Source organism: Dioscorea cayenensis, chromosome 17 (assembly GCF_009730915.1).
Source record: "Dioscorea cayenensis subsp. rotundata cultivar TDr96_F1 chromosome 17, TDr96_F1_v2_PseudoChromosome.rev07_lg8_w22 25.fasta, whole genome shotgun sequence".
NCBI classification, from domain to species: Eukaryota; Viridiplantae; Streptophyta; class Magnoliopsida; order Dioscoreales; family Dioscoreaceae; genus Dioscorea; species Dioscorea cayenensis.
This window is the reverse complement of record NC_052487.1, coordinates 18,059,639-18,082,674: the sequence shown is the minus strand read 5'-3', so window position 1 is coordinate 18,082,674 and position 23,036 is coordinate 18,059,639. Positions and strand designations below refer to the sequence as shown.

The following is a 23,036-nucleotide window of genomic DNA, read 5'->3' as shown; positions in this document are numbered from 1 at the left end:
ACCATATTCATCCTAAATAAGTTTTGGCATGTAAAAGTTCAAGAAGATGAACAAGGCTTGCACTTTGGAGATGGTTGGCAAGAACTAAGAAAAGCACTTGATCTCATGGATGGTTACAATGTTGTGTTTAGTTATGAAGGCAACATGGTTTTCACTTTAAAGGTTTTTGATCTAAGCTGTTGTAGAAAATACGATTTCATGTCGAATTATACCGTACCTTTGAAGAAAAGAAAAATCCAACATGCAGACAATAATCTTCGACATTTTAATGTTGATGGTGAGTTTGCTCTCTATTTCGAGTTTTTCGTATTTTTACATTTGATGATCTGTTTCTAAACATGTATTTTGTGTTTTGCTCAGATGTTTGTGAAAGTGTGAGACCTGCATTTCAAAGGGAGATATCTGAGAGCAACATTGTTTATTCATATTTAGTAAGTAAAATTATAGTACTTATAGTTATCAATCTTTTGTTCTTGTTTTTCTGCATTTTTGAGATCATTTATGTGTATATATATATTGATGCAGTGTATACCTTCTGAATTTGCTTCATTGGCTGGGTTGCTTACACCAAAACAAGTGTTTCTAAAAGATCAGACAGGCAAGTTATGGAGTGTAAATGTTAATCATTTTAGAGGTACAACAAAATTTCAGAAAGGTTGGGGAAAATTCATTCAACATAACAATGTGAAAAGTGGAGATTTATGTCGTTTCGAACTTATTTCGAAGGAGAATGTGATAATTAGTGTGAACATAACTAAAGCTTGGAATGTATCTTGTTGAATATTAGTTCTTTCTTGATCTGATACTGTATATATATACAGGTTTACAGTTATATTTCTCTGAATTATGAATGATTTAATTTGAGCAATGTAAGGAAATTGATTTTTTGAGTTTTTTTTTAATATGAAATTCGTTTTATATACAATGTGTATATTTTTCATCTAAAGTATTTTTAAGATTATCATGTGGATGACATGAATAAAGGATAAAATCAATATGAAATACTTCTCAATTAATATACTAAATTACATCATTTCAAGACAAACAAGAATTAAATTTTAATAAATTTTTTTTTTATAAAAACGATAAAGACTATATGCATTAGGGGCGTGCTCACAGGCTGAGAATTGATCATCTATCCCGCACACCCTCAACTGGTGACGAAAGAGTTTGAGCTGGGGGCTTGCATCCATAATCGGTGACTCATTACCATTAATTATTATTTTTAACAAATTTTAAATTCAAAATATTTTAATTATCTCACTCTTATTTTCCGCAATAAACTTAAATATAAGCTGACTATGACTCTTTGGTTTTTGGTAAAAATTTTATAAATTTCACAAGATTTGACTAAAATTACATACTATTAAAGAATAGGAGGGATCTCTCTCTCTTCACTATTTTAAAAATCTAATATATATATATATATATTTAAAAAATGAGTGTTTTATCCAGGCATAATTATATTAAATAATTCCATTAATGTTTCTATAAGTACATTTTTGGGTGGGAAGAGTGATAACACTCGTCAGGTGATCCCTGAAAATTATTGATAAGTGTCAAAGCAGTGTGTAACTAGAAATGGCTTCATAAAAGATAAAAACTTCTGCTTTCCCTCTACAAAATAGTAATTCCAAACTTACCATCCTTGATTACTTGGCCATGGATGGAGCACAAAGGCCTCAGTTCTTCAAGGTCCTTCAACAGGGTTGCAAACTTGTATGCCTCTCCACTCATGATAATTCTCACTGAATTATTTCAATGGTTTTAATATGTAAATATATATACTGTAATATTTTACTGTTCTGTTCCCATTTCTTGTTAGCTTTTTCATGAGTACTACCTGAACTTCTCATCTGAGAGTTAGCTTTTGATTTGCTTGTATTTATTGTGATTATATGTGTGTTATATCTTAGTTCATCTTGGATTTTTTAAGAATAGTAACTGAGCTTATGTTCTCAGATACTCAAGTTAAAGACTGCTCTTAATTTGAGTATTTATTGTTAGAACTCCAGGGTGAGTTTTTATTTGCTATTTTGTCATTCTGAAAAATTTGGAAAATCCAGAATGACATGTTATTGTTAGAAATTATAAACAAGTTAAGAACTTTGTACAGAATTAGACTTCCAATTAATTGTGTGTTTTAGCTTTGTTAAGTATTAGAATGGCTAATTTTAGCTTGTTCATAATACTTGTAGTCAATGCCACTAGCATTTGTCAGACATATCAGTGATGATAATCATGGAAAAGCCACCATATTCTCTCTTGGTAAATTCTGGCATGTAAAAATTCAAGCAGACGGCGAAGAATTGTTCTTCGGAGATGGTTGGGATGAATTAGTGTCAGCACTTGAACTCAATGAAGGTTTTTCTCTTGTGTTCCGCTACGAAGGCAACATGGTTTTCACTATAAAGGTTTTCGATAAAAGTGGTTGTCGACAATTCAATATTCTAAAGAAGAGGAAATTAATCAGTCCTGCTGATGACACCAGTACTGAGATTAATGCAATGAAGAGTTAGTTTTCTTTTGGCCTTTTACTTACTGAGTTTAGTATTAGCTACTCATGTTAGTTACTACATTAATGTTAGATTACCATTTGAAATGATTCATAGATGATGTGAGAAGCATCAACATTGAGAAATCCAAGTTGCCGGGAAATATTCAACAAATGGAATTGAAGAAGGACTCACATATAAGTCATTTTTCGGCTCCATTTATCGACATAAAGAAAGAAGTCCAATTTAGCAAAACAATAACCAAAAGCAACTTGAATTATTCCTATCTGGTAAGCCATGCATTTTGAACATTAATCAAATTGCACTGATTGATGCATTCATGAAAAGATGGGTGATTTTTCTTTGATCTTATGTGATGCAGAATGTTCCTTTTTCATTCTGTTCATCAAATGGTTTTTCGACACCTCAGACGGTGATACTCACAGATTCAGAAGGGAAGACATTCACAGTGTATCTTTCTTGCCCTGCAAGATCGCCGAAATTCCGTAAAGGTTGGAGTGTGTTCTCTGGGGAAAAGAATTTACAAGAAGGTGATACATGTGTCTTTGAACTGGATTCAGAAAACAAGAACATACTGCATGTCCAGATAAACAAAAAACAAAACTCATAACAAACTATTTTTTGTGTCATCTTTGTTGTTCTTGTTAAACTTTATGATGTAGAACAAGGGATTTGTGCAATGTATTTGATCAATGTCTTGAATATCAGTGGTCATTTCTCTTTAATGTGGTAAAACTGAATGAATTAATGAATGAGAGCTCACACTTATAACTAGTAATTCCTTAAACCAGTAACCCGGCCTGTTTTCAACAAATTTTGAATTCGAGATCTTTTGATTATAGTACTCTCATTTTCTGTAATAAATTCAAATACCGTTAGTCCATAAGAGTGTTGATTATACTACTCTTATTTTTTATAATAAATTTAAATACCGTTAGTCGAGTATTTGTAATAAATTCAAATACAATTAGTCTATAAGTACTCTCATTTTCTATAATAAATACAAATACTGTTAGCTTCGTTTTTAGTAAAATTTTATAGAACTCCTAAGTTTTGACTGAAAATACAAACTATTAAAGAATTGAAGAGATCTCCTCTCTCTCTCTCTCCTTTATATTAAAAATCTAATATACATATTTAAAATATGAGTGTTTTATACAGGCAATATTATATTAAATAATTCCATTGTTTCTATATGTATATATTTGGGTGGGAAGAGTTAAAAGTGATAACACTCGTCAGGTGATATCTGAAAATTATTGACAAGTGTCAATGCTGTGTGTAACTAGAAATGGCTACATAAAAGATAAAAACTTCTGCTTTCCCTCTACAAAATAGTGATTCCAAACTTACCACTCCTTGTTTACTTGGCCATGGATGGAGCACAAAGGCCTCAGTTCTTCAAGGTCCTTCAACAGGGTTGCAAACTTGTATGCCTCTCCACTCATGATAATTCTCACTGAATTATTTCAATGGTTTTAATATGTAAATATATATACTGTAATATTTTACTGTTCTGTTCCCATTTCTTGTTAGCTTTTTCATGAGTACTACCTGAACTTCTCATCTGAGAGTTAGCTTTTAATTTGCTTGTATTTATTGTGATTATATATATGTGTGTGTGTGTTATTCTAGTTCTTCTTGGATTTTTTAAGAATAGTAACTGAGCTTATGTTCTCAAGTTAGAGATAGCTCTTAATTTGCTTGTGTTTCTTATGTTATTATATATATATTTACATGATTTCTGTACTGCAGTGTAAGAGTGTTTAATTATTAGATATTTTGTCATTCTAATAATCCATAATATCATGCTAATTGTTGGAGTTAAGAACTTCAATTTCTGCAGAATTAGACTTCCAATTGTGTGCGTGTGTTTTAGCTTTGTCAAGTATCAGAATGGCTTATTTTAGCTTGTTCATAATACTTGTAGTCAATTCCACTGGCATTTGTCAAACATATCAGTGATGATAATCATGGAAAAGCCACCATATTCTCTCTTGGAAAATTCTGGCATGTAAAAATTCAAGCAGACGGCGAAGAATTGTTCTTCGGAGACGGTTGGGATGAATTAGTGTCAGCCCTTGAACTCAATGAAGGTTTTTCTCTTGTGTTCCGCTACGAAGGCAACATGGTTTTCACTATAAAGGTTTTCGATAAAAGTGGTTGTCGACAATTCAATACTCTAAAGAAGAGGAAATTAATCAGTCCTGCTGATGACACCAGTACTGAGATTAATGCAATGAAGAGTTAGTTTTCTTTTGGCCTTTTACTTACTGAGTTTAGTACTTGCTACTCATGTTAGTTACTAAATTAATGTTAGATTACCATTTGAAATGATTCATAGATGATGTGAGAAGCATCAACATTGAGAAATCCAAGTTGCCGGGAAATATTCAACGAATGGAATTGAAGAAGAAGAACTCACATATAAGTCGTTTTTCGGCTCCATTTATCGACATAAAGAAAGAAGTTCAATTTAGCAAAACAATAACCAGAAGCAACTTGATTTATTCCTATCTGGTAAGCCATGCATATATTTTGCACATTAATCAATCAAATTGCACTGATTAATACATTCATGGAAAGACAGTAATTTTTCTTTGATCATATTTGGATGCAGAGTGTTCCTCTTTCATTCTGTTCATCAAATGGTTTTTCGACATCTCAGACGGTGATACTCACAGATTCAGAAGGGAAGACATTCACAGTGCATCTTTCTTGCCCCACACGATCACCGAAATTCGGTAAAGGTTGGAGTGTGTTCTCTGGGGAAAAGAATTTGCAAGAAGGAGATACATGTATCTTTGAACTGGATTCAGAAAACAAGAACATAATGCATGTCCAGATAACCAAAAAACAAAGCTCATGACAAAATATTTGTGTCAACTCTGTTGTTCTTGTGACACTTTAGAAAGGTTTATGATGTAGAACAAGGTTTTTGTGCAATGTTTTGAGTATCAGTGGTCATTTCTGTTTAATGTGGTAAAAATGAATGAATGTGTTGAATGTTCAAGCTTTATCTCTATATGTATATATGTGTGTGTCAAGACTCAAAAGGCCTATAGAAAAATGAAAATTAAAAAAAAAAAGAAGAGGACCAAATTGCAAAACTTCAAGAAAGCGAGGGTTAAATCGAAAAATTTAAAGGTAAACCCTAGTCAAACAAAAACCCATGCTTTTTCCTCTTCTCTCCTCGATCCATGCTCTCCGCCTCGTCTCCACTTCCGGCCACCGGCCGGCATCTCCTGCCGGCGAAGAAGACAAAGAAGAAGATGATCACCGCCTCTACTCTCGTCGCCAGCGATTCGTCCTCTCCGATGCCAAACTCACATGAAAAAAAGTCATCATTGCTTTCTATTCTCGTGATACTTACTTTGCAGGAGATGAAAAGGCCTCATTTCTTCTTCCGAGTTGCAAGTTTGTACCTCTCTGTCTACATTGATGTAATTTAGTACAACAATTTTCAAATTTTTGGCTTGATATAACTCAAAAGCATAGAGCAGAGATTTGAAGTTTTAATGGCAAAAGATTTGAAATTTTGGAATTCAGCAGGGTGGCAGTTTCCAAAGATGGTGAAAAACTCTTGTGTAGAGTGTTTGGAGGACCTTTTTTTTGGCTTTTTGTCTCAGATGCTTATTATAGGAATAATGGAAGACAGGGACTTGCATCACTGCAGCCTTAAAAGTCCGGAGAAGATGTTCACTTTGATTCTCACTTCTCAGCTTTGTTTAGGGTTTGATAGCGTGCAAGTTACTTGCAACGCTGAGGGTTTCTTTTGCCGCAACGCCTCACAGGGGAAGAGGTATGCAGGTTTCTTCTCTTTGTTTTCTTGTGGATTGGGTCTGTTTCTCTTTCTGTTCTTGCATTTTTCATTGAATTTCGAGTGATTGAAACTGAAAAGTTGTGATTTTTTTCTTAATTTTAGATTCAGTGGCATGCTAGGACGTGGAATTAGGGTAGGATTTGTAACCATATTCATCTTCTTCTTCTTCTTTTACTTTTATTGCAACCGAGAAAGTCTGAAAAACTTCAGAGTTTTAGATTCAATGCCATGTTAGCAACTGGAATTAGGGCAGGATTTGCGACTGGATTTGTTATATTTTTCCAAGTTGGTTTTCTTGACTCTTGATAATTTGTTGTTGTTGTTGTTCTTCTTCTTCTTCTTTGTTCTATTTTCCCAAGTTGGTTTTCTTGACTTTTGATAATTTTTTGTTGTTGTTGTTGTTGTTGCTGCTTTTTGGGTTTGTGGGTGGGTTAAGAAGAGAAAGCTCAAGTCTTGAAGGAGGGTTCTCATCTTCATCACTGCACCATACACAAGCATGAGTGAAACACCGAGGCTCGAGTTCGTCAAGGTTCTTCTTAGTGGTTCTAGATTTGTAAGTCTATCTTTTTGTTGTATATTTGGCCATTGAAGCTTGTCTCAAAAGTTTACTTAGGACATCCCTTTAAGACTGAATATTAGTTAAATATTATGTGTTCTGCTTTTTTCCCCCTTAAAATGTGGTTACTGTTGTATGATATTTGGGTTTTTCATTGCATCATCCATTATTGACCATGACGTAGCTTGATCCTTTTCATTTAGTTCTGAAATTTGATTCAGCTTTAGCCATGTCTACACCTTTTAGTGTTATACTGCTAGCAGAGGTGGGTACATATTTTGCTATTGCAGAATCTCTTATTTTTGTATATGGGAGAGGTTAATGAGGATGAAACTAAGGTTTTGACTGATAATAACTAGTCACTCTGTTGTTATTGAAGATACTCTGAACATATTCTGAGGTATTGGTTTTTAGAGAAATGTTTGGCGTATAGAATCAGATAAAATATACATTTTTACTATGATGAAATGCTAAAGAGAAGCATTTTCCTTCTCAAAGGGACTAAACAAAACAAAACATAATTTTGGCGAACTTCCTTTTTTTTAACATTTCATTATATTAAAAATATCCATTTTATCTAGTACTATATATCAAATATTTTTCTAAAAGCGAATACCTCGAGTATGTGTAAAGAAGAGGCTAATGTTTTTGGTTTATATGACAATATGGAAAGAAGTTCTATCTATCTCTTGAAATAATTTCTAACTTTGTTGTTTTTTTTAGTGCATTCCACCAGCATTTGTTCGGCATGTTATTGATGACAACCATGGAAAAGCCATCATATTATCGGCTGGTATATTTTGGCACATAAAAGTTCAAGAAACCGAAGAAGGTTTATTCTTCACAGATGGTTGGGAACAAATGATCAAAGCCCATGGCCTCAGTGAAGGATGTGTTCTTTTCTTCCATTATGTGGGTAACATGGTTTTTACTCTGAAGGTCTTTGGTCACAGTGGTTGCAGAATCAACAATTTCCGTATTAATAGTGAAGATTCAAACAGTAGTAAGTTGTTGTCTTTCTTTCAAAGTATTTGTCGATGAAAGTCAATTTGAAACATTTATTTGAATTTATTCAGGTCTTGGCCAGATTCCATTGGCCAACAACTGTGATGAAACCAATGTTTCTTCTCCGTCTGTGGGAATAATATCAGAGGACGAAACCAGTTGTATTGAGAACATAATTCAGTATGAGAAAAAGATACACAAAACCAGCTTGGTTCACTGCAGAATTGTAAGTATTCGCTTGTGCCTTTTCTGTAATCTTTGTTTTAGACCATGCTCAGTCCAACTGATTTTAAAATTATGTAATTGATTAACTAACCACTTCTTTGTAATGTTTTATCCAAGAGCAACATTATTGTTCTTTTTCAGTGATTGTGAATGTTCATATTGTCAATGCAGAGTGTCCCTCTTTGGGTCTGCGCATCAACTGGCCTCAAATCATCTCACGATGTGACTATTAGGGGTCCGGACAGGAGGTTGTGGACCGTGTTTTTTTCATATAGTCCGCAAACACCTAGATTGGGAAAAGGTTGGAGTGAGTTTTGTGAACACTACAAATTGGAAATTGGTGACTCCTGCATCTTCACTCATGTTTCAAAACGAGACAATTTGTTTGACGTTAAGATCAAGCGCGTGTCTCATGGGAGAGTTTCGACATCATATGAAGATGAAGTGTAGGTCTCACGAGCGAGCTCGAACATTGTTCTACTTCTGTCCTACTGTGTAAGCCTGAATTCTGAACTAATGTTTGTTGTTTATTTGAATCGACTTTGTGGTATTTTGCTTTGTATTATGGACTTCGCATGGTGTTTGTGACTCGACCGTTTGCAATGAGTACGATTTATGAATCAATTCAGAAAATTTGTGTTACTTTTAAGCTTAGCATTTGGTCATGTGAGTTTCCATAAATTCGTATTCTTCAAAATTCGGTATCATCAAATAAATTTACTGTTGATATATGTCTGTCGGTTTCAGACCTTCTAGTTGCTATTATCTGAATCTGCTGCAATGCTAAGAACATCTTCTATCAATCATGGATTTTCCTTGCAAATTGCCATGTTTTTTGAATGCTGATGCTTTTGCTTTGCCCTTTCAGACCTTTCTTTCTTCAAAATCTTACCATTGAGCACATGCCAGAACAAAACAACAACCACAACCACCACAGGATTAGTGGGACCAAATTACTAAAATGTTGGATATTTTCTGATGGCTTTCTTTGCAGTTAGCAAACAATTCAACAATTTGATATTTCAATATGATGAATCAATTCTTTGTCAAATGTTAGATATCCATCACTGTCCCATTCTTTTGCTTAGTAGTAACTAAGAACATTCCTTCAACTTTGGATCATCATTGACAAGTCAAAAACATTTAAGTTTAACATGTCAATGCCTTATCGACTTCTAACACTCGAGAAGGCATGAGCTGTTGTTGGCCATTGTGATGTGTGTATGTTTAACAAGCGTTAACTCTGCCTCGTGCTCTTTGATCTCTGAACGTTTACCCTCGTTCTCCCACCCCCCTTGCTATGGCAAGCGAGGGCCAACCCCCTCCCCCGGTCCCAAAACAAGTCTTGGTCTCAAATTGCATCGTCTCTTTCTCAGACAATTAACTACTCCCCCTTTCACAATGAATAACTCTTGAACAAACTGAAGGCGTCCACCACCAGCTTCGTCAAGCTGGATGCTGAGGCTCTCGGACGTGGCCGTAGGAATTTTCAGCATGCCTTATATGGAAAATTGTTTGAAAAGCCCCCTCCATTCGAACAAGTGAAATCCACTCTCTTATCTAAATGGGCAGAATTTGGCCCATCTTGAACAAACTCAAGACGTCCACCACCAGCTTCGTTAAGCTGGATATTGAGGCTCTGGGACGTGGCCGTAGAAATTTTCAGCATGCCTTATATGGAAAATTGTTTGAAAAGCCCCCTCCATTTGAACAAGTGAAATCCACTCTCTTATCTAAATGGGCAGAATTTGGCGAAATCTTTATTTCAGACTTACCAAATGGTTTCCTATTGATCAGATGCTCCTCTGAACTAGCAATGAAACATCTCCTTCTTGGAGGTCCCTGGTATGTGAATGGAATTATACTGCAATTGTCTCCCTGGAAACCTTTCTTTGAACCATCATTTGCTAAGCTTAATACTGCTGCGATATGGGTGCAGTTTCACAATCTCCCAGTCGAGTGCTGGGATGGTGAGACTCTTGAAACAATTGCTTGTAACTTTGGTAACCTTATCAAAATTGATGAGCTCACCTCCACACTGACCCGATCAAGGTTCGCTCGTGTCTGCATCGAGATCGACCTTTCTAAGCCCCTTTGCCCGGGGATCTGGATAGGGGACGATCTTCACAGTGTGTTCGTTGTTGTCCTATACGAACGGCTGCCGACCTTTTCCTATAACTGTGGACTGGTGGGACATGGAAGTAAGGCCTGTGCTCGTTCTGAGTCCGTGGGAGCCGGTGATATCCGACTGCCCACTCGCTCCACGCGAGTGCCGGTGGAGGATACAACCCAGGTCACCATGGAAGACGAACAGTAGATGGGCATTTCTGTTTCCACGTCTATGAAGCACTCATCTGTTAATCCCTCTGAATCGGAACAACCTTTGTCGAAGACAGAGTACAGACCGTGGTTACTGGTTTCTCACTGGCGGGGTAGAGCTCGAGGATGGGGACGGTGCTTCTCGTGCCGATCATGTGCCCTGGAGACCTGCAGCTGAATCGAGTACCGTTGCTGCTGAATCTAGTGACCCCGTTTCCTATAGCCCACGTGGCTGAAGAACCTTTGTAGGTAGAGGGTGGTTCCTTGGCTGGCACGCCAGCCATAGCGTCCAGATCTTTGACACTCTAGATATTTCCCCCATCAACCCTTGTCCTGCCAATCTAACTATTGATCCTTCCCCCGAGATCATCTCTCCTAATCCCAAGGATAGTACGCCTGTTGTGGCCCTTTCCCTAGACATTGAGCCAATCTCTAATGCCAGCTTTGTGCCTAACCTTCCCACTCATCTGTCCCTCGATCTATCTACCCGAGACATTGGAAAGAACAGAAGCTCTTTTCGTTCTTCTTTCCCTCATCCTATCCTTCGCTCTTCTCTGCAGGATATTGCCTCCCCTGCATGCATCGGAGATCAGTCTCATTCCTCCCAAGTAGAAAAGGTGTCCTCAGCTTTGGATCCGGGTCTCATTGAGGAGGATAGCTCTAAAGATGAGGATTTCTCTGCTGATGAACATGAGGAAATGTCTGATGATGGTGATCCGGATGATGACATGACCCTCAATCAGTACCAAGAAGAGGCAAGAAGGGATGCTCTGATCAGGAAAAACTCTCAGACTAGCGATGTGTTGCCAAAGAAGGGGAGAGTCGAGGCAGGAAGCTCCCGCTCCTAAGCTATTTGCTCTCTTTTATCTGTTTCCTCGCTTTTACACGTTTAGATATGAATGGTTATGTTATTTCTCTCTTTATTATTATCCTAATGAGTACAGCTAAAATCTTATGTTGGAACTGCAGGGGTATCTCTGCTCGCGACACTTATTCCAGAGTTTTCCGGCTCATCAGAACCCTCAAACAGCTTCTTGTTTGTCTTGTGGAGACCCGGGCCAAATCGGAGCGTGTTGATCGTTTTTGTAATAAAATCCCTAGGAGATTGCAGTGGGTTGTGATCTTGTCTGATGGGTTTTCAGGAGGTATTATCGTCATTTGGAACCCTATCATTGGTAAGGTTACCGCTAACGTCTCTTCTTGTCGCGCGCTTTATTTGGCAGCGACCTCTCAGTCTTCTTCGAGTTTTATTATTTATGTGATTTATAACTCTCTTCAATGCCGTAGTTAGTGTCTTCTTTGGCAGTAACTTTCTAAAATTAATGGTCTTCATCTTCCTTGGTTGGTTTTAGGAGACTTTAATTCTGTTCTTTCTAGAATTGATCACAAAGGTGGTCCCTTTTTTTATTATATTCGTAAATCGCATTTGTTTCCTTGATTTTGTTGATAAAAACAACCTTATGGACTTAAAATTCTCCCGTTCCCCTTACACCTGGTGTAACAATCAGCTTGGCACAGCTCGTCGCTGGGCTAGGTGATAAGTGCTTGTGTGATATTAATGCGAAGCATTCTTTCCTTATGTTGAGCATTACTCTTCTCGGGTTTTTACACTAATATGTGTGTTTTTATGTTACTTTTGTGCAGGTAGGGTTGTGAGGCCGAGTATGAAGGAAAGAAGCCAATGTGGATCATAATGCACCGATTTTGGAGGAAATCTTGCTAAGGTTCAAACGCGAAGACATAGGTCGGGTGCGAGATATTAGAGTGTGTGCCAACCTCCTCGTATTTGAGTTAGCACAACCATTTGGAGGGGCACAAGGGCAGTCACACTCAAGCATTCCGACTTATGCACATAGAACAAGATCTCCACCAATTTGTCCGTCATTAAAGAAGCAAGTGATCCACGATGTGAACGTGTGCCCGTTTGCGTTACCCCGATGAAAGCATGGATTCAGGAAGCTATTCAGGCCGGATATTGTAGCAGAACACTGTAGCAAAGTACTATAGCAGCAATGTTCACAGCCGGTTGAGAAAATAGGAATTTAGAGAATCCACACGGGTGTGTGGAAATTATACACGGCCATGTGGAAATTCCACATGGGCGTGTGAAAAATCCATAGGCCCGTGTGGTCACCCGATTCCAGCCCTATTTAAAGCCGATTCGGCCCCGATTTCATTATTCTTTTCTCCATCTTTTCCCCAACTTGAGAGAGGGCTTCGGTTAGGGTTTTGAGAGGTATTGGCTAAGGTTTTGGAAAGGTTCTACGGCTCCGACATCGTCATTCCTTAGGAAGAAGGTTGGTAGGAGAGCTTTCGTCAAGCCGTATCCTATACCGGATGAGGGAATCCTTGGACGACGAGTAGAGGACTTTCCACAAGACCATCGACACGACCATCGAGGGGGTTTATCTATGGATTCATTGCTTTTACATTCTATTTCTTTGATTGTACTTAGCTCCATGGAGAGCTAAACCCCTAGTGGGTACTTGGATATTTGTGAACCCTAGGATGTATTCGTTTCATTGAATTTCTTTATTATGCTTTCAATTAATTGATGTTTATTGTGAGTTCCAACCTTGAATGCTTGATTGTATGAACATTTCCCCTAGAGTGACACTAGGGTTGAGAGTTCTTGTTGGTAACCTTGTGAGTGAGTGACAACCACGAGCGTTAGACAAAGCTAGGTTGGAGAGGGTTGAGGGGGTGAGTCGAGAGGTACAGGAGCGTCCCCTTTCCCCTCCGACGTGATAGATTCTACCTCCGTTCCTCGAGTTCTTTGCGGCCATAATAGAGTGAATGGTCTAAGGGATGACCCTCCGCTGGGGCTTAGTTGCGCGTGCAACGGAGTGAAGCGTTGAGGTGATCTTAGTATCTAGGGCTTAATCGTGGTTAGGAACCTTCCACCTGGACCAAAGGGTTAGGTCTATAATTAGGAAGAGATTTATCACTTGGAATCCCTAGAGCTCTTTACAACTCTATTTGAGTGCGAGGTTGAGAGGTTATCTAATCTCTCCTTCGGGACATGTATAGAGTTAGGCATAGTTGACCTTAGATTTGGGACTATGTAATTAAGGATTTCCATGACTCACCATTGCATTGATTAGGAAGCATAATAGAGGGTTCTTGCACTTGAAACAATTATCCTAGCAGGAGCATTATCCGAGTACCCCATCTTTATCGATTGCCTTACCTCCTCCTTTACTCATGCTCTCTTACTTGTTGTTTTTACTTTTGAGAATTGAATCATTGTCACATTTATCACTATTGATCTTTCACATAGCTAAGAAGCGGATTAAGTGTTTTTATTCCCTACTCCCTGTGGATTCGATACCCGCTCATCTGGGATTATTACTTCGACAAACCAGTGCACTTGCGGGATATACGCAAGGGGACCTTGTCACTAGGCTTGATCGTTGTCTGGTGAACATTAAGTGGAACGATCTTTTCAAGTCCTATACTCTTAATCATCTCCATCGCTCTTTTTCCGATCATTCTCCCCTCTTTGTCACAATTAGTCTTTTTCATAATCATCGTAAGCATGTTTTTAGGTTTGAAAATTTATGGCTTGATTTTGTGGGCTGCCATAAGCTGTGAAGAAGGCATGGTATTTTTTTCCTCATGGTAACCCTATGCAAGCCTTCACCCATTTGCTTTCCCGTACTCGCTCAAATTCGAATTCCTGGAAGTCTTCCGGTTTTAATGATTTAGATTCTTCTATTATTCGCACCGAAGATTTCATCTATAATCTTGAAAATAATGATCTTGATAACAATTCTTATAACATCTTGATGGAGCAATATGCTAAACTCTCTGCTCTTCAGCGCCAAAGTAACATAAAATGGGCTCAAAAAGTTCATCTTCGGTGGACTAAAGATTGTGACAGATGCACTCAGTTCTTTCACTCTATTTATAGTTTTCGTGCACATACTAATTAACTTTATTTCACAGATTGAAGATCTCAACGGTAATACATACAGTGAACCATCTGCTATTGATCAAGCTTCCCTCAGATATTATCACCAACTTTGGAGTGCTCCTCAAAATGCTACCTCCCTCCCATCTCTGAGTCGGGCAATCTCAATCTTATTCAGGAAGTTACCCGTGAGGAAGTCTATCAGACTTTGTTAGATCTTCCCCGAGGTAAGTCCCCTGGCCCTGACGGTTTTAACATGGAATTTTATCAGAATTCCTGGCATGTTATCGGTGGTCGTCTCTTTGCTGCCATGGGCAATGGTGGGACTCATATTCCTTGATTATTTATGGATGCACAGTTTTGAAAAAGAAAGTCTTTTTATCAATATTCAACAAAAGTAAGACATAGTCACATAGCAACAAACATCTCCTACACACCATCATTATTGGCTTCTGCAATTAGTGGAGTGCAACAAATGTGAGTATCCACGCTAACATAATTTTCTGATTTTCCATGCTTTTCTTTAGTCCAATCGACTCATCAACATGATCATCATAGTCATAATTATATTCATTAGGAAGGTCTTATGCATTATCCTCCAAAGCTTCATTATTCTCCATAGTTACAGCATGAGCCACATCATTAATATCATTACGAGAATCAGAATCCCTAGCTCCACCTAAAAGTTCTTGTTCTTCTATTCGCTTCTCAAGTACTTTGCCTTCTTTAGCTCTTCCTTCGCTTCAGCTAGCTTCCCTTTCCTTTTGAAGATAAGAGCTTGTCTCTTGTGAGCAGTGACCTGAGTCCTATTTATGTTGCCTAATCAACTTCGGTTTGTGGGTGAGGATGAGTTGCACCTTCTTGTTTGTAGTTTCTGTATTTTCTTAACTTTTGAGATCATGATAATAGCCTCTCCTGGTTCCAGAAACTCTTGCCGTTTAGAGTCAAAACAAGCCTAGACAAATGAGATTGTGTGTCGGACGATGATGTTGCACTACCATTCTCGTCAAAAAGTACAGCTTGATGTACAGGAGCACCTCCAATGTGCGTCAGGTTCCATGTAGATTCATCGTTTTTAATCCTTGTCAGAGGTCTTTGACTCAAAAGCGGGCTTTGGTGGAGTAAGCTGCATCAAAGGATACCTTGGCGAAGGGCATCGAGAGGAAGTTGCCGCACACCATGTCGCAGATCGAGTCGAGATCGGCTTTCCGGTTGTGAACACGCACACGGGTAGCTTGATACTCGTTGATGGTGATTCCCATGATGTTTGCCCGGGAGTGAGCCGCGATTGCACACATCGGACCACCGACGCTGTATCCGATGTCGAGGGCTTTGAGGCCTAGCTGCGCGTTGATAAGATCGGCGGTATGTTCTTCATGGATGCGCGTGGCGTCGCAGTGAGAGAGGTTAAGGATGGAAGGAGAGAAGTGGAAGCTCTGGCCCCAGCCCTGCTCATAGATGTCGGTGGCGAGGTTGTAGAAGGTGTCGTCGTCTCCATCGCCGATCAGATCCGAGGTTTTGGTGGAGAAGATGATAAAAGAGAGGAGAGAGATTGAGAATGTTCGAGTTCTTGTTCACGGGAAAGAGAGATCACGAGGGAGAAGAAATGCATGCATGTGCGTGCATGTGTTTTTTTTCTTTTTTCTTTTTATTAATCTTTCTTCTGATTTTTTTATTCTTCTTCTCTTCTGATTTTTTTATTCTTTCAAATCTTCTCTTTTTTTTTCTCCGAGGGCTTTGGCTTCTTCCCTCTGTCTTCTCCTTCTTCATTTCAGTTAGCAGTGATTATGGTGACGGCGACATCAACACGATAGCAACCAGTGAGCATTAGCAGCAACGACGGTGGTGACAGCGGTTATTAGTGACATCTGTCATTAGTAGCAGCGGCGACGGTGTCGGTGATGGTGACAACAACAACACGAAAAGATAGCAGCATCAGGCATGCTTGGCGGCATTATCTTAGCCACTCAAGCAAACCTCTTTTTCTTGTCTCTTTTTTCTCTCTAAATTGTTCCTCCTCTCCTGATTTTTTTTTTTATCTTTTCTTCTTATTTTCTCCTTTTTTTTTCTTTTCTTTTTTTCCTCCTCATCTGATTTTTTCTCCCTTCTGTTTTCTTTTCTTATTCTTCCTTTCTTTTTCTGCCTCCCTTCTTTCCTTGGCTTTCTTCCTCTTTTTTTCTCTATTTTTATTTTTTTCAGTCCCCCCTCTAAAATAGAAGAAAATCCTCCCCTTTAAAAGAAATTTGCTAGTTCTTATCCATAATATCCAAACCCCCCTGTACAATCACAACGGATGGATAGGATAAAATTTAAATTAATTTCAAATTTGAATTTTTTTAAAAGAAATTCAATTAAAATTTTTTTTTAAAGAACTTCAATTAAATTTTTTTAAAAGAAATTCAATTAACCCTATTTGCCTCAGGATATGCGCTTAGGTGCTTCGGGATTTGCATTTCTCAAATTGCCTCGAGATCTGTTCTCAGGCCACATGAAATTTAGAATTATCTCAGGATGTGTATTTGGGCTATCTTAAGAATTGAGATAATTGCCTCAAGATATGTGTTCTCAAGGGCAATCTTGTGATTTGCATTTTGCCTCGAGATATGTTTTCAGGGACAATTTTGCAATTTGAATTTATGCCTCGAGATATGTTCTCAGGGGCAATTTTGTAATTTGTATTTTTTTCCCTCGAGATAAATTCTCAATGGCAATTTTGTAATTTGTATTTCATTATTTGTCTCGAGATTTGTATTCTAGTCCAAGACAACCAAATAATGAATTAAGATTAAGATTAGGATGTTTAAATTTTAATTCTAAATATATCTATGATTAGGATATATTAGAATTTAAATTAAATTGGGATTTGGGTTCCATTAGGACATTAGGTTTTATTAGGGAATATGTTATATTATTTATATATAAACAATGTCTATAAGCACAACGTATGCCTTGATCCTTGTTTGGTCCAAGAGTTTCCTCAATAATTGCATCCATGATCTATTTTTGCTTCATTTCTTCCAAACGTGTCTCCACAACCCTGAATGCACAAAAAACGCAAATACACACGAATGAGCCATAAAATTTGATAAAAATGATGCTCAATGTAAGGAAAGTATACTTAGTAATATTTATACACAAGCACTTATCACATGCTATAATTCTCTTCTATGAGTAATACAAATAGATTGAAATTATACAATAGCATAATGTTTCAAATCAAAGATGATAGAATTGTTCTTTCAACTTTTAAAGATCATGCTTCTCAAAGGATTTAACTAAGAAACCAATAGACAAACAGGTCTAATGAGTAAACCTTAGATCAAACTTAGTACATACATCTTTGATTTGTCATAAATCAGCAAAAGAGCATGAAATGCAAGAATTTCCATGTTGTTTGGCTCAGACAATAAACATGCATTATTTGAAGCAAAGAGATCATTTGCAAAGCTTTATTATGTCTAATGCAAATTTCTTAAACAAAAAAAAAACCTTAAAATTTATCTCCATTATTAAAATTATTGAGATTACTAAAAACATGCATAGCAATCATATAACCAAACATAGTATTACATAATTCTTTCATCTTCATTCTATTAAAGGATAAAACAACATTAGTCATTATTTCGAGTTTATGGTAGTTTTATAGTATTATTGTAATAGATATCACTTGGTTTACTAGCTTGTAGGAAAAGTAGTTATCTTTTTTATATAAATTTGAAAGTGTTATTCCATCTCATATTTTTCCTCATATGCAAGTGCTTATGCTTTTTCGCTGTCTTTGTGATTTTTTTCCTTGCTTATGTGTGTTTCTTTGTTTCTTTGTTGTTAAGGTTTTAATGCATAGATCTGAAGGACTTTCAATCTTACATGATGATTCCAGTAGTTCACTTACTTTACGCTTGTTGCTTGCTTCATCAATTTCTAATGTGGATTGCTCAGTTTGTTCTTCTATTCCTAGTTGTACAGGTTTTTCCCCTTTGAGCTTTCTCCATGTAAAATAATAGACTTTGCATCATAAATTTTGTAGGTGAGCACATTATCTTTAATTGCTTGTTGTGTGAGACCAACAGTTAAACTAATTTTTTTGTTGATAATACTATGAATTTATTCAATCACTATTATTTTTTAGATCTCTTCTGTCGCGCATAACAAATTAAGATTTATGTTCATCTTGGATTCAACAAGTTTATCAAAGGTAATTATTTCCATATCTCCAGTTTCATCTTTCACAATCATAGGTAGCCTCATCCTGTAACATGATTATTTTGTCCAAATAATTATTATAATTATGTTAAATAAGGTAGATTTAATATGGAATTATTTATTATACTTACACCACCTTGGAAGTTGTAGGTCCGTGCTTGTAACAAGAATAACTATATCTTGATTCAGCAAGCCGTTTGTTACAAACATTGCAGGAGTTGTAAAACCAACCATTAGATGTGTCGATATTCTCAACCCATACATCACATTTGAACATAGTTACCTATACATTTTTTTTAACAAAATTAGTAATTGTCATTATTTAGCAATAATTTTATATTGATATCATTTACTAATTAGGGAATTAAACTTCAAGATATGATTATTTTTACTTACACCGATTGTTGTTGGGTCAAATTTCAATAATTGATCAATTTTTGCATATTCATCTTGTGAGATTTTTTGTTGCAAAGTGGCTTCTTCATTCGGGTTATTTGTGATTTTCAAGTCCTTCCCAGTTTTACATAATTCATAGATAGCAACTGCACTTGTTGATTTTCAAGTCCTACAGTTTTATTTCACAAATGGTTATTTGTGAGTTTAGAAATCAAATTGGGCTTCTTTTCCAAATTGTTAAGTATTAGTTGTACTATTCTTTGATAATTTTTATCTCCGGTATATCTAGATTGACATAAATTCGAGTTGCCAAAGTAGAAGCCAAATATACGGTTTCTGTTAAATAATTTGAAATGTTAGTAGTTGTTGACTGTCTATTCACGTATAGCAATAATTATTTATTATAACATTTTGTACTCACCTTGAAATGTTTGAACAATAGTGCCAACAATGATGAGTATAGGCCTTGATTGCATTTGTAACAGATCATGATCATTGAGTTGAGGAAAGCAGGATTCCCATATAGTTATTCTAAGTTTATCGCCGCTTTTATTTTTATTTAATTGAAGATGGTCATAATATTAGGTGATTACATATATATCAAATGTACAAACTATAATTAAATATGTTTTCTTGTTGCTTACCTTCGCTCTTTGATGAAAATATCTCTTCTGAACAGTTTTTGCAAACTTTGTTAATTGAATAACAGTAACTGGTCCTATAGGGGTAAATTTTTTGGGTGGTCACCTAACTTTAGTCTTATCTCAAATCGATTACCGAATTTTAATTTGAATAAATTTGGTCACCTTTTTTTAATTTAGTTACACAGGTAAGTCATTGCCCAATTTCCAGATCCCCTTTGCTTATGTGGCATCAGAGAAGTCCATTCATCCTCTCCACGTCAGCAATGGGTGGACATGTTAACAACTAATGCCACATCACTTTAAATGGGGCCACATCAGCTTCATCTTCTTCCCCATTTCACCATATACCTTGAAAGATAACCACAACCTAGTCATCAAAGCTGTAGACTTTGTTATCAAAAGCAATGCAGTCTTCCTCACAACAGATTTCTCATCGACGCACCTCCTCCTAAGCAACTCCACAAAACCTGAATTCTGGAAAGCCACCACTTCAATTTGTTAAGCTTATTAGCATCCATGGAGAACACACCAATCACCTATGCCATGTTGGTCAATGTCTGTGCTTGAATTGCTCCTATAGAATGTGAACATCGGCTCACCAATGCCTCCAAACAATTCATACCCAATCATCCTCAAACTCACTAGCATTATTTTATCCAATCAAACTGAAAATACTCAAAAACCAGGACATGAATAAAATTTAAAGATTTGAATCACTGATCACAAAAGAAAATCAAGGATTTGAAGGTAGTTTGTGAACGCCTCTCCAAACTTCATTCCCTCACCAGAAGAGGAGAAACAACAATGGTGGATCAATTAATAGAGAAAGGAAAGGAAGCAAAACCCTAAGAAAAGGTAAATGGAGAAGAGGAGCAAAAATGGGGAAGAAGATGAAGCTAATGTGGTCATCCATTTAAAGTGATGTGGCATTAGTTATTGACATGTCCATCCATTGCTGACATGGAGGCTCCAACTAAGTATATTGAGCTGGCAATGAAAGGATGAATGTACTGCCACATAAGAAAAGGATCATACAATTAGATAGTGACTTGCCGGTGTAACTAAATTAAAGAAAAGTAACCAAATTGATTTAAATTGAAATTCAGTAACGATTTGAGATAAGATTAAAGTTAGGTGACCACCCAAAAAAATTACCCGGTCTTATAGAGATCAAAGTACCAATTGCATCTGTATTTTTTTTTTTTTTACAGATATTTGATTTTGTTAGTAAAAGTATGATTATATATATTGGATAATATTAATAAGATATTAGAATTTTAATTTTAATTATAAAATGCAAAAATTGTGACTAAATAATAAATATTCTTTTTACCTATCAAATATTTATCAGAGTTTGCATATGGTGTCATCTTGTCTTGATCAAAATATTGGAAGTAATGCCTTGGGTAAGATGTACAATCATCAAGGATTAACTTGAGCAGTATATTAGATGTGAAAAAGATAGCAAATTCTCTCATTATTGATAGATTTTTAGCAGTTGTTTTCATAACTTGGAATTTAGATATGTGGAATACTGCTCCTTCAAATAGCATGTATCGGAAGCTTGAACATTCATTTTCTCTTATTTGGACATAGATGACATCACCCTGAAAGAGACATTTTTATAGATATAATTTATAAAAGAAAAACATGTAAATAAGATTTACAAAACTTGATAGGACAATATATGATGATTACCTTTGCATTTGTTGCTATGAATGCTATACCAAAGAATTTTTTTGAAGTTAGGATATAACAATCCCATATTCTCATTATTCTAATTTTCACGTCTTGGTTTTGGCCAAGTGGCTTTAGCCATGATATTTCCTTAAGACTCATTACTAATAATCTGCAAAACAACAAATTAAGCCATAATTTATTAAGCATTTTTTTTTCTTAGTTTCGATATGTTCCATTATATAGAAGTTAGAAATAATCAAAGATAACAAACCTGATATGTAGTTCTTTATTTATGTATATGATTGTAACTATAATAGAACACAATTTCAACATTTAGGATCTGAATTAATTTCTATGCTATCAAAGATTTCCTTATAGGCAACATTCTTTGTTTTGTTTGTATTCTTCCTAGTATCATCAAGAATCAAAACCTTTAGGCATGTAGCAGAGGATACTCTAGACAATGCAACATAGAGTTGGCCATGTGAAAATACAGGCTTGGATAAGAACAAACCTACTAAATCAAGTGTTTGTCCTTGACTTTTGTTTATAATCATTGCATATGAAAGCTTAACGGGGAATTGCTTTCGGTACATGATGAATGGTCATTTGCCTTTTTGTACGGGCATAATAATTCTAGGAATGTACACTTTTTAGCCTATGTTGGATCTAGAAATAATTATTGCATCCAAAATGTTCTAATGTATTTGTGTAATAATTAATCTTGTTCCATTGCAAAGACCATTCGTTTGGCTAAGGTTTCTTATCAGCATGATCACACAACCCAATTTTAAAGTATGCTCATGATTGGGTATGCCTGCGAATTTTAATGCATTTAAGAACTCAGATGTATATAATGGTGTATTTGCTTCAGCAGATGTAGAAGCTTTAGAGATGTAGTTTGAACTTAAAATATTTCTACTTATTTGCTTTAATTTCATTGTAGATTGTTTCATTTAATATATCCACAGTTTCATTGTATGATGTCACTATAGCTCTTTGACTCAAGTATTATGGCTTTACATAGTTCAACTGGAATTGTGGATAGATAGCTTCAATAATTGATTGTATCAGATTACCTAAGTCTTTAACCAATAGATCTTTGTGGAATTTCTATCAAATCTCCTTTATCAAGATCATTATGATTTCTTTCAATAGATGCAATTGTACCATCACCAATTTATAACAACCATTCTGCAAATTCTCTTAATCAATTTTGGCTTTCTTTATTCTGGTTATTTATGTGCAGTCTCATGTTAGTCTTGAGTTTTAATACTTTGCATTCTTTCCAAAATTGTGATTGGGTTATAATGGCATTTATGATGTTTGTTTTGCTACCATATTGAATATCTGGTAGGATTTGTCGGAAATCTCCACCAAGAACTACTGTTTTACCTCCAAAAAGTTTTGTAGATGCGTCTAGTGTTGTGTCTGAAAGAAGATCTTGTAAATTTTTGTTTAATGCTTCAAAACAATTCCTGTGAACAATAGGATTTTCATTCCAAACAATCAAAGTTGTTTCTTCAATCAATCTTACTAGTTGAGTTTGCTTGCTGATTCTACATGTAGAGCATTCTCCAAGATTTATTGGGATTTTGAACCTAGAGTGGGAAGTTTTACCTCCAGGTAATAAAAGTGATACAATTTCTGACGAAACAATAGCTAGTACAATCTTTCTTTTAGCACGAATAGCATTAATAATGGTATTCCATAAGAAGGTTTTACCAATCCCACCATGGCCATATACAAAAAAACA

The 23,036-nt window shown here is 36.2% G+C and overlaps 2 protein-coding genes across 3 annotated transcripts; both read left to right on the top strand.

The window, feature by feature from the left end:
* Nucleotides 1-3,778: 3,778 nt before the first annotated feature.
* Nucleotides 3,779-5,522, top strand: LOC120280380 (putative B3 domain-containing protein Os04g0347400). The gene is made up of 4 exons (XM_039287214.1): nucleotides 3,779-3,946; nucleotides 4,447-4,762; nucleotides 4,861-5,036; nucleotides 5,137-5,522. Exons 1-4 carry the CDS (start codon nucleotides 3,890-3,892, stop codon nucleotides 5,383-5,385), a joined length of 798 nt encoding a protein of 265 aa, XP_039143148.1. The 5' UTR covers nucleotides 3,779-3,889; the 3' UTR covers nucleotides 5,386-5,522.
* Nucleotides 5,523-5,706: 184 nt separating this feature from the next.
* LOC120280381 (putative B3 domain-containing protein Os04g0347400) lies at nucleotides 5,707-8,779 on the top strand. Of its 2 annotated transcripts, XM_039287215.1 has the most exons (6): nucleotides 5,707-5,933; nucleotides 6,069-6,318; nucleotides 6,776-6,892; nucleotides 7,619-7,898; nucleotides 7,972-8,126; nucleotides 8,297-8,779. In XM_039287215.1, the coding sequence occupies exons 3-6, from the start codon at nucleotides 6,836-6,838 to the stop codon at nucleotides 8,573-8,575; spliced, it is 771 nt and encodes a 256-aa protein (XP_039143149.1). In that variant the 5' UTR covers nucleotides 5,707-5,933; nucleotides 6,069-6,318; nucleotides 6,776-6,835; the 3' UTR covers nucleotides 8,576-8,779. The 2 variants fall into 2 exon arrangements, with proteins under 2 accessions (XP_039143149.1, XP_039143150.1); XM_039287216.1 differs by having other exon boundaries at nucleotides 5,707-6,318; nucleotides 6,779-6,892.
* The last annotated feature ends 14,257 nt before the right edge of the window (nucleotides 8,780-23,036 follow it).